The sequence below is a fragment of the Pan troglodytes genome, chromosome 11 (genome assembly GCF_028858775.2).
Source record: "Pan troglodytes isolate AG18354 chromosome 11, NHGRI_mPanTro3-v2.0_pri, whole genome shotgun sequence".
Classification (NCBI taxonomy): domain Eukaryota; kingdom Metazoa; phylum Chordata; class Mammalia; order Primates; family Hominidae; genus Pan; species Pan troglodytes.
The window spans coordinates 68,756,400-68,768,139 of NC_072409.2; the positions used below are offsets into that span (position 1 = coordinate 68,756,400).

General features: G+C 41.4%; 1 protein-coding gene across 1 annotated transcript in view; it reads left to right on the plus strand.

The window, feature by feature from the left end:
• The window catches only part of CEP78 (centrosomal protein 78), a 45,035-nt gene extending 39,214 nt beyond the window's left edge, over positions 1–5,821 (plus strand). Inside the window, exon 17 of the mRNA XM_016960991.4 lies at positions 5,729–5,821. Coding sequence (XP_016816480.3) covers positions 5,729–5,772 — 44 coding nt within the window. The 3' untranslated portion in view covers positions 5,773–5,821. The remainder of the gene's footprint in view (positions 1–5,728) is intronic.
• Positions 5,822–11,740: the final 5,919 nt, after the last annotated feature.

The window sequence follows — 11,740 nt, forward strand, 5'->3', positions numbered from 1 at the left end:
GCCAAGGTGGGCGGATCACCTGAGGTGAGGAGTTCAAGACCAGCCTGGCCAACATGGTGAAACCCCGTCTCTACTAAAAATACAAAAATTAGCCGAGCGTGGTGGCGGGCACTTGTAATCCCAACTACTCAGGAGTCTGAGGCATGAGTGTTGCTTGAACCTGGGAGGCAGAGGTTGCAGTGAGCTGAGGTCACACCGTTGCACTCTAGCCTGGGAGACAAGAGGGAAACTCTGTCTCCAAAAAAAAAAAAAAAAAAAAAATACAGTTAGAAAAACTTTAAAGGGGCCAGGTGTGGTGGCTCATGTCTGTAATCCCAGCACTTTGGGACGCCAAAGTGGGAACATTGCTGAGACCAGCAGTTTGAGACCAGCCTGGGCAAGACCTCATCTCTACAAAAATTAAAAAACAAAACAAAACAAAAAAACCCAAAACTTAGCCAGGCATGGTGATGCGTGCATGTAGTCCCAGCCACTCAGGAGGCTGAAGTAGGAGGATCGCTTGAGGCCAGGATTCGAGGCTGCAGTGAGCTGTGATCATGCCACCACTGCTCTCTAGCCTGGGCAAGAGTGAGACTCCGACTCAAGAAAAGATAAAAACCTTCCAGGGGCACATTTATTTGTAAACCATTCCAGAGGATAGAAAAGAGATGTAAAGCTCCCTAATTCATTCCATACGGTTAGCGTAATCCTTATAGCAAACTGCACAAATAAAACACAAGGAAAACTAAACCAAATTCAATTAATGTAGGTGCAAAAATCCAAAATAAAACTAGCAGTTTGAATTCAGCATTGTAGCAAAAGATATATCATTTTCAAGGAAGATTTATACCAAAACATGCAAGATTGAGTGAAGAGTAACTCACTGTAGCTCACTAAATTAACAGATTAAAGAAGTATAGTCATCTTCACAAGCTGAAAGAGCATGTGATAAATTCAACATCCTCTGGTATTCTTAACAATCTCGAAATAGAAGGAAACTTCCTTAGCTTAGCTTCTTGGCTTCATTAAATATACCTAACAGAAATCCACAGGAAACAAACTTGGTGAAAAGTTTTTGCTAAGATAAAAACGGTACTAAAAAGTACACATTTTGGGAAATGAGACAAGGCTCTCGTTATTTGTAAATATGGGGTCTTTTTTTTTTTTGGACAAAAACCCCCCTGTGATGATCTACTGGCATGCTATTACAGCTAATAAAGCTGAGTAAGGAGGCTGTGCACAACACCAACACACCGGTATGAAAAGTGTGTACACCAGCAATAAACAATTAGAAAATGTATGAGGAAATAGACTCGCATCCACAATAGCTGCAAGAAGTAAATATTATCTAGAAATAAGATTAACAAGAGAAATGTAAGGCCTATATAAATAAAATGATAAATCTATGCTAGAGGGTATAAAAGAAACACAAAAATAGAGGTATGCCTTGTATAATTTGGTAGAATTATAAGTTCTACCAAATTTATAATTTGGTAGAACTTACAAATAGTTCTACCAAATTAATTTATAAATTCAAAGCAATTTCATATAACCACAGTAAAGCTTTTTAAATGGATGTAATAACCTGATTATAACATTAATCTGAAAGACATCAGGCATAAAGCAATTTTGATTACATCTCAAAACAATCCATGGAGTTAGGGTAAATGTGCTGTTCACACAGGAATAATCACAGGTATAGAACCGAGAACCTAGGAACAGAGCAATGTATATATATATGTATTTTAAAAATGGCATCACAAGTCAGTAGAGAAGGGTTTGAACTATTCAGTAAATGATGTTGAGGTTATTTACTACTTTTTCTTATTTCATATCATGGATGAAAAAAATCAAGATGAATTAAACATGGAAATCTAAAAATAACTAGAAGAAAATACTGGAAAAAATTGTAATAAATGTGTAAGAAAGGCATTCCCAACCAAGACACAAAACCCAGTAGCCATGAAAAAAAAAGATAGATTTGACTACATTTTTAAAAAGTAAAACCTTTCACTTTTTACAAAACTTTGATAAAATTAGATTTCATAAATAAAGGAGTGGGAAAATACATGTAATAGAACAGAAGATTTAAGATAATATGAAGAGCACCTACAAACAAAACAAAAATTGGAGAAAGGCTATAAAAATATTTTATAAATAAGAAATACAGACTATAAACATAAACATTCAACCTCGTAAGCAATCAGGAAAATTAAAGTTAAAATGAGATACTATTTTTCAATACATTGAAATGGCAGATTATTAAAGATTGGTGATAGTGCTGGAGATAATGTGAGGAAAGGAGTACTCTCAGTCATTGTAGAAATTGATACAGCTTTTGGATGGACAGTTTGACAGTGTGTATCAACATGTGAAATGTCTCCAGCCTTTGATCTAATGACTAATTTTAGGCATCCAGCCTGAAGAAATATTCACAGAAGTGCCCAAAGAGTCAGATACAAGACTGTGTGAAGTGTTTTTTGAGATAATAAAAAATTAGAAACAGCATAAATGTACAGAAATGCAGCAATTGTTGAATTAGTACATACCAATTTCTGACATAAAACACTGCAGCAGATAAAGACAATAGCTCTCTAGTGTGGACATGAAAATATTTCTAAGACATTGACAGGAGGAAGAAGTTGCACAGTAACCACGCACTCCTGTTTACATTTGTATGGTTAAAACCTGTTTACCTATACGTAGCATATATGTGTGTGTGCACCCTAGAAAAGAGTCTGTGATAACACATACCAAGCTATTGACAGTGGTTTTGTCTGCTGAAGGAGGAAAAAAGGGGGGCTTCTCACATTTTACTCCATTTGATTCTAGGTTGTTTGGTTTAAAAAAAAAAAGTTTTTATGTACAACAGACAATTTTTAAAATTCCTTTTCATCATAGAAAATGAAAATGTGTACTCTGTTATCCTTTACGCTCTGTCCATTTTTTTCTTCAAAAATGTGTCTGACCTATTTCCTTATCAATGTGAATGAAAATGAGCTTTGCTACATAACCTCTTTTCAGAGCTTTGTATTCCTGAAGTGTTGGAGTCGCCTACATGGCATAGTCAAATGTTTTTAACTTAACCACAACCCACAGTAAAAATGAAGTTTTCTGCAAAGTTAAAAGTAGTAGTCCTGGCCCCACCTTCCTTGTGTGCCCGTATAATTAATGGAAAATTGCATCAAACAACTCTGATTGTACTTCTAGTGACTAATTCATGTTCTGTTCTATTCCTTGCCTTTAAAGAAAATTATGTTGGCAACTCATGAAGTATGTTTCACAATCCACTAATGGGTCATGTCCTACTGTTTGGAAACACTGGCTAGAGTGTTTCAAACATCTGCTCTGTTTACCCCTGACAAAACTGCTACTCGTGGGGCAATACAAATCTTTCCCACATTTGTTTTATTTTATGGCTAAAAGTCATTTCTGCATTTGCAAATTACTTCCAAAGCCTACCTTCCTTGAGCTCTTTAACTCTCTATAGTCTTATGGTAATTTTCTTTAGATTTCCCTTTTCAGAACCCTTTTGTGACACTGAAAACCTGAGTTTTCAAACTGATACATCTACCTGAGAATTTTCACATATAATTTGGTCAAAAAGTTAAAAAATAAGACTTTGCCCTGTGACTGAGGTGCTCAGAAGGTACGGCTGGCTGCTCACAAAGGCACGTAGTGAGTGATAGGGGCTGAAAGGGCTCAGAGAATGCCCGAGTTCTCTTAGTACAGTTTGTACATTTTAAACCACTGTGAACTGGAAAAAAAAAAAAAAAAAGGCCACCTTGGTAGTTTAGAAATAGATAAGGACCCACTTATAGATTAAATAATAATTAGCTTGTTCCAGAGAGACCAGTGAAGATTAGTTGGTTTATTTAATGTGTTAGAAAGATGGTCCTCAAAGTCCTTGAAATGTGAAGGCGGCTTTTATCTCCTTAAGAAAACTCCACAAAATCTTGAAAGCTCGATAATCCTAGCTTAAATGATAAAATTTGAGTAGGGTTTGAAAACACTAAAATCAGTTTGCCAAATAACCAGCTCTAATTTCTTTATACCAAAGCCAAACTTTACCTAAATCTTACTTAAGATTTGAGTTCCTTATTGTAACCAGATAGGAGACACTTTTGTATATTATTCCAAATATTGCAAACCTACAAGGAGTAAAAGGTGTTATTATTTTAAAGAAGAAGGAATGAGGCCTGAGAGGTATTGATTCACTTGGTTGAGGGCTTCAAGTAGCACAAGGCAGAAGCAGGATTTGTTGACTTCCAAACCTGTTTTCTTCCTTCACCATGTGGCCTTTGCATCTTTCCCACACAAATATTATTCCACAAATATTTATTGTCACCGACTATAACAAAAGAACAGAACTATGTATCAGAGAGGCTGCAGGAGTGAGTTCTACCCAGGTCCACACTGCTGCTCACAGTCAAGTAAACTGCAGGCCGTTTTTGTGATGCCTGGCTGGAATGGCAAGTGAGGCATGGTATTCATTGGCTGGGCGCGGTGGCTCACGCCTGTCATCCCAGCACTTTGGGAGGCCGAGGCGGGCAGATCACGAGGTCCGGAGATTGAGACCATCCTGGCTAACACGCTGAAAACCCGTCTCTGCTAAAAATACAAAAAAATTAGCCGGGCATGGTGGTGGGCGCCTGTAGTCCCAGCTACTCGGGAGGCTGAGGCAGGATAATGGCGTGAACCCGGGAGGCAGAGCTTGCAGTGAGCCGAGATCACGCCACTGCACTCCAGCCTGGGTGACAGCAAGACTCTGTCTCAAAAAAAAAAAAAAAAGGTATTCATTTTCTCTTCTTTAGGGACACCTAGGCTTATATCACTTTCTACAGTTGCTCTCTTCTCCAATTCCAATTTAGTTGGTATAACAATTACAAGTTTAAATTGGCTAATGCCTCAAAATGTTTTGTTATGGCTTTCCATTCATTTTTGTTTTTTAAAAATTAAATATTTAAAAATATTAAATAACTTTTCGCTGAAATCAGTCTTTTTTTTTTTTTTTTTTTTTTTTTTTGGAGACAGTCTTGCTCTGTGGCCAGGCTGGAGTGCAGTGGCATGATCCTGGCTCACTGCAGCCTCCACCTCCTGGATTCAAGCGATTCTCCTGCCTCAGCCTCCCGAGTAGCTGGGACTACAGGTGCACATCACCACGCCCAGCTAATTTTTGTATTTTTAGTAGAGATGGGGTTTCACCATGTTGGCCAGACTGGTCTCAATCTCTTGACCTTGTGATCTGCCTGCCTCAGCCTCCCAGAGTGCTGGGATTACAGGCGTGAGCCACTGTGCCCAGCCGGAAATCAGTTGTCTTATATGTGATGTCCATAGTATTTAAGGCCTAGTGGTTGAATATAATAGACAAGCTACAGTGCGGTGTTTTCTCTCACTAATAAGAGTAGATTTGGGCCGGGCGCGGTGGCTCAAGCCTGTAATCCCAGCACTTTGGGAGGCCGAGGGGGACAGATCATGAGGTCAGGACATCGAGACCATCCTGGCTAACATGGTGAAACCCCGTCTCTACTAAAAATAGAAAAAATTAGCCAGCCGTGGTGGCGGGCACCACCATCAATTGCCTGTGATTTTGGCATGCTTTTCAAGTGATTGCTTTCTTAAAGAGGACCATGATGAAACTTTCCACAAATCTGAGTTAAATCATCTTCACAGTTTACAAAGATTATAATCATTTAGGATTTCTCCATGTTTGTAATCAGGAAACTGTGATTTTTCTCTACCATAACAGGATTCTTCCCCATCTGGCTATTCTATCTCACCTGTTCTCTCTAGAAGGAAAGCCTCATGCCTTTGGCCTTAGTTGGAAAGCATTGGCCTTGCTGGTCCTTGGCCTCCTATATCTGTCATAGCTCTGCAGGCTGAAGCACTAGTGAGCCTCCTATCAAGAGAAACTCCCAGGGAAATGAGAAATAACTTCATTTCTCCAAGGACTTCACAGTCCCACGTGGATGAGGCAGGTGCTTGCTAGAGCTGGGGAAGTCTTACCTCAAAAGAGGCAGAGAAGCCTCTTGGGTTTACTTTTAATGGTTTTGAGAAGCCGCAGCTTCAGAGGAGAGCTACCCCAGCAGGAACACAGGCCTCAGCCAGCCCTGGACTTCTCCCAGGGTTGGGGAGGGCCCCACAGCAGCAGGAGTGACTTCACAAGACAGGATTTCTCCCAGTTAAGTTCATAAGTCAGGGACTTAGGACAGCTGCCCAAGATCTTGAGTGGCATTTTGGAGAGCCTGAAGCCAAGGTTCTTCTGCAGGGGACTGCAGCTGTGCAGAAGGAGTCAGAGTCTACCACCATTGCTAAATGAGCCCTCTGGCTGACCCCAAACCAAAAAAAAAAATTGGACAGAATAATTTGGGGACTTTAAATTTCTTTAGACTGCAATTTTCAAGAAAAATGCTTTTTTTTAGACCTTAATACCTCCCTGAGAATTTAATAATGTGAAGTATTTCATATAGTTCAAATCAGGGCATTTTAATATTGCTGGCATTTATTATTTGGAGAAGTTTTATGCCTTCATTTGAGTTCACTGCATAATCTCCAGTGAGCTCTATTGAATGTCCTACCTGAGGAAATGTAAAATGAAGAACAGACTACGCAGTGAATTTCCAACCTATGGCATTTATGACCTTCAGTAAATGCAGCCAATGTTCTGTTCTTACCCATTTCAGAACCTTCAGGGTCCAATCACTGACCTCAGGAGGACTCCTGAAGGAGTCGTGATGATGGCCCGGAGCAGGCTTCCAGGTGAGGGGGAAGGCTCAGGGACACTCAGCACCTTTACCCAGGGGGAACAGCTGCATCTGGCTGTGCTGCGCCCTAGGGGTTAAGAAAGCCAAACGAAGCCAGCACACCAACACTCCATGGCTCACACTTGGAATCTCAGCACTTTGGGAGGTTTAGGCATGTGGATTGCTTGTATCTAGGAGTTTGAGACCAGCCTAGGCAACATGGCAAGACCCTGTCTCTACAAAAAGTTTAAAAATGTACACGTGTACCTGTGTAACAAACCTGCACATTCTGCACGTGTCCCCGAACTTAAAGTAAATACAAATTTTAAAAATAATAAGAAATAAAAATTAGCCAGGCCTGGTGGTCCACGCCTGTAATCCTAGCTACTTGGGAGGCTGAGGTAGGAGGATCACTTGAGCCCGGGAGGTGGAGGTTGCAGTGAATGGTGATGGTACCATTGCATTCCAGCCTGGGCAACAGACCGAGACCCAATCTCCAAAACAAAAACAAAAACTAAGAAAGCCAAACATAAGCCAAACACTGGGGAGGCAAGGGAGAGGGACATTTCCCTCTCTCTTCAGACGTCAGCCTAAGTCCATAAAGATGAGTGTTGGCTTCCTCAGATGTTTTGGGGACTAAGCCTTCTTCTTTTCAGATTCCCTGTATCCTTGCAGGATGAAGGAGTGACTCATTCAGGCTGCTGAGATTGCTAAAGTCTCATTATGCAGACTGGCCTCCTTCCTCTGGTTCTCTTTTGGATCTTGCCTGTCCCCAAGTAGCATGCAGTCTTCCCTTTGGTCTTGTTCATTTTCTGTAGTTGATTCATGGGGGCCTTCTCTGCCTCTGTTGCAAGGCAGGACATAACAGACTTGTCAGTGCCTTGTAAGTAAATTCCATTTGCTGGGGGAAGAGGAATGGGAAGACCAACCTGGATTTGGCTTCCAGTCACAGCCTCCAATCCACCTTAAAAAGGACTGAAGCTGCTATTACCATCTTTATTTGAGTCTCTTGTGCTGCTGTGAACAGGTTTCAGTTAAATTCAGAACTTTAGAGGGGACCCTAAATTCCCCTCTAAATTAGTATTAATTAGTACCCTAAACACTCAACATGGATCATCTTCCTTCACATGTCAAGAAATATGACAGTGACTGGGCATGGTGGCTCACTCCTGTAATCCCAGCACTTTGGGAAGCAGAGGCAGGTGGATCACTTGAGCCCAGGAGTTTGAGACCAGCCTGAGCAACATGGCAAAACCCCGTCTCTACAAAAAACACAAAAATTAGGAAGGTGTGGTGGCACACACCTATAGTCCCAGTGTGTCCGGAATTGGTTCCTTCTGGTGGGTTCTTGGTCTTGCTGACTTCAAGAATGAAGCCGCGGACCCTCGCGGTGAGTGTTACAGTTCTAAAAGATGATGTGTCCGGAGTTTGTCCCTTCAGCTGTTCAGATGTGTCTGGAGTTTCTTCCTTCCAGTGGGTTCGTGGTCTTGCTGACTTCAGGAATGAAGCTGCAGACCCTTGCAGTGAGTGTTACAGTTCTTAAAGATGGTGTGTCCAGAGTTTTTTCCTTCAGCTGTTCAGATGTGTCTGGAGTTTCTTCCTTCCAGTGGGTTCATGGTCTAGCTGACTTCAGGAGTCTCACTGACTTCAGGAGTGAAACCACAAAGCTTCGCAGTGAGTGTTACAATTCTTAAAGGTGGCTCACCCAGAGTTGTTTGTTCCTCCCGGTGGGTTCATGGTCTCGCTGACTTCAGGAATGAAGCCGCAGACCCTCACAGTGAGTGTTACAGTTCTTAAAGATGGTGTGTCCGGAGTTTGTTCCTTCAGCTGTTCAGATGTGTCTGGAGTTTCTTCCTTCCAGTGGGTTCATGGTCTTGCTGACTTCAGGAGTCTCGCTGACTTCAGGAGTGAAGCCGCAGAGCTTCGCAGTGAGTGTTACAACTCTTAAAGGTGGCTCTTTCAGAGTTGTTTGTTCCTCCCGGTGGGTTTGTGGTCTCACTGACTTCAGGAATGAAGCCGCAGACCCTCGCGGTGAGTGTTACAGCTCATAAAGGTAGTGCGGACCCAAAGAATGAGCAGCAGCAAGATTTATTATGAAGAGCGAAAGAACAAAACTTCCACAGTGTGGAAGGGGACCCATGTGGGGTTGCTGCTGCTGGCTCCAGTGGCCAGCTTTGATTCTCTTATTTGGCCCTGCCAACGTCCTGCTGATTGGTCCATTTTACAGAGTGCTGATTGGTCCATTTTACAGAGTGCTAATTGGTGCATTTACAAACCTTTAGCTAGACACAGAGTGCTGATTGGTGCATTTTTACAGAGTGCTGATTGGTGCATTTACAAACCTTTAGCTAGACACAGCGCTGATTGGTGTGTTTTTACAGAGTGCTGATTGGTGTGTTTACAAACCTTTAGCTAGACACAGAGCGCTGATTGGTGTGTTTACAATCCTTTAGCTAGACAGAAAAGTTCTCCAAGTCCCCACCTGACCCAGAAGCCTAGCCAGCTTCACCTCTCACCAGCTGCTTGGGAGGTTGAGGTGGGAGGATCACCCGAGCCTGGGGAGGTCAAGGCTGCAGTGAGCTGTGTGTGATTGCACCACCTTGGCGACAGAGTGAGATGCTGACTCAAAAAAAGAAAAAAAAAGAAAAAGAAACATAACAATTAACTGTAGAGTTCCACTTCCACAGCATACCTTCTGTCATAGGAAAGACTGATTTTCTCAGTTCCAGTTTAAAATCCTGGGAAAGTGTCTTACATCTATTAGGATAGCTACTATTAACAAAACAAAACAGACAATAAATGTTAGCAAGGGTATGAAGAAATTGGAATCCTTGTGCACTGTTGATGAGAGTGTAAAATGAGGTAGCCACTGTGGGAAAAAGTATGAAGCTTCCTAAAAAACTAAAATAAAATAGAACAGGGTACGGTGGCTCATTCCTATAATTGTAGCACTTTGAGAGGATTACTTGAGGCCAGGAGTTTGAGACCAGCCTGAGTAACAAAGTGAGACCTTATGTCTATTTAAACTTCTTTAAATGCAAAAACAAACAAAAAATCAAAATAGAGCTACCATATGATTCAGTAATACCACTTTTAGGTATATATCCAAAAGAATTGAAAGCAGGGGCTCGAAGAGATATTTGTACACCCATGTTGATAGCAGCATTATTCACAAGAGCCCAAAGGTGTCCACTGATGGATGAATGGATTTTTAAAATGTGGTATATACAATACATACAATGAAATATTTTTCAGCCTTTAATAGGAAGGATGTTCTGACACATGCTACAACATGGATGAACCTTGAGGACCTTATGCTAAGTGAAAGAAGCCAGTCACAAAAAGACACATACTATATGATACCATTTATGGGAGGTACCTAGAGTAGTCAAATTCATAGAGACAGAAAGTAGAATGGTGGTTGCCAGGGGCTGGAGAAAGGAGAATGGAGAGGTGTTTAATGGGTTTCAGCTTTAATGTTTAATGAGTTTCAGCTTTGCAAGATGAACAAGTTCTAGAGATTGATTGAACAACAATGTGAATGTTCTTAACACAACGGATCTATACACTTGAAAAATGTTTAAAGTTGTAAATTTAATGTTAGGTGTTTATTACCACAATTAAAACAAAAATCTTGGGAAAGATTTTTGATGAACACCCCCTGGATCAGGAGATCCATCCTGAAGCAACCAATCGTGGCCAACAGGCAGTGAGCTCAGAACACAGGAGCCCGCATTCATGTGGAGGGAAGAGCATTGAATGTTCACTACTGCTGACCTTCATATAATTTGAAACTATTGAGATGTGGGGAAGCTCGAATCCTGAGGCTGAAAAATATCCGTAACAATGCAATTCATAAATGGAAGTGAAGATTCATTGAGATTTCTGCAGAAGTAACAATTCTGTAGTTTTCTAACAAAAGAAAGAGGTGAAATATTTATTATTTTTGAGTTGTCCTAGTCAGAGATATAAAACTAATAAATCTCAGTAGTACAATCTGAGATGACAGGACAGGGAGTGCAGGAAAGATGGGCTTTTTGCTAAAGCTCTGGGATAGATAAAGAATTCTTGCATGGTAAATATTTCTCAATGAGGTATGGTCTTTTGAGTTCAGCCGTTTGAGGTCATGTGCAATTCAGAGCAATAAGGATTCAGTGATTTTAAAATAAAAACTTCTTGCTTTTGTAATATTACCTAGCACTTTGGGATAAAATGTTAATCATTGATTTTCTGTTGAAACTCAGATTTCTGCTGGGCTAGTAACTCATTCTAAGTAGTCTTCCTGTGTGGATGATGAACTGGACTGTCTGGGAGACAGTGTATATCAGCAAAACACCTCAGGATTCAGATTATTGATGAAAATTGAGATGGAGTCACTGGGCAGAGCTGTGTAAAGGAGGAGGGAAGGGGAGGTACATACAGCATTTGCCTTCCCAGCCCTCTGTGGTTCTTCTGCCAAGAGCATCCCCTTTTGGGGTTGAACTGTTTCTACCTCACTTCAGTATTGTGGTTCAGTGGGTCCCAATCTGATTGCTCTGCTTTCCTGGGTACAGGATGGGTGTGTGACTCAAAACATTGAAATCCTTGAGAGATGATGTTTAACCTGGAAACAAGGGAAGAGAGTCCCTTCTTCTCTCACAGCAAAGATGATACAATCACTGGCCATGGTTATAGGCTTGAGGAGAATGCCAGTTTGAGTGGATAAAATGATGTGAAGAGAGAAGCAAAGTTAGAAAGGAAAGATATAGGCTGGGTAAAGTGGCTTAAGCCTGTAGTCCCTGCACTTTGGGAGGCCAAGGCGGGCGGATCACTGAAGTCAGGAGTTCAAGACTAACCTGGCCAACATGGTGAAACCCTGTCTCTACTAAAAATACAAAAATTAGCCAGGACAGTGGCAGGCGCCTGTAATCCCAGCTACTAGGGAGGCTGCGGCAGAAGAATCACTGGAACCCAGGAGGCGGAGGTTGCATTGAGCTGAGATTGTGCCACTGCACTCCAGCCTGAGCAACAGAGTAAGA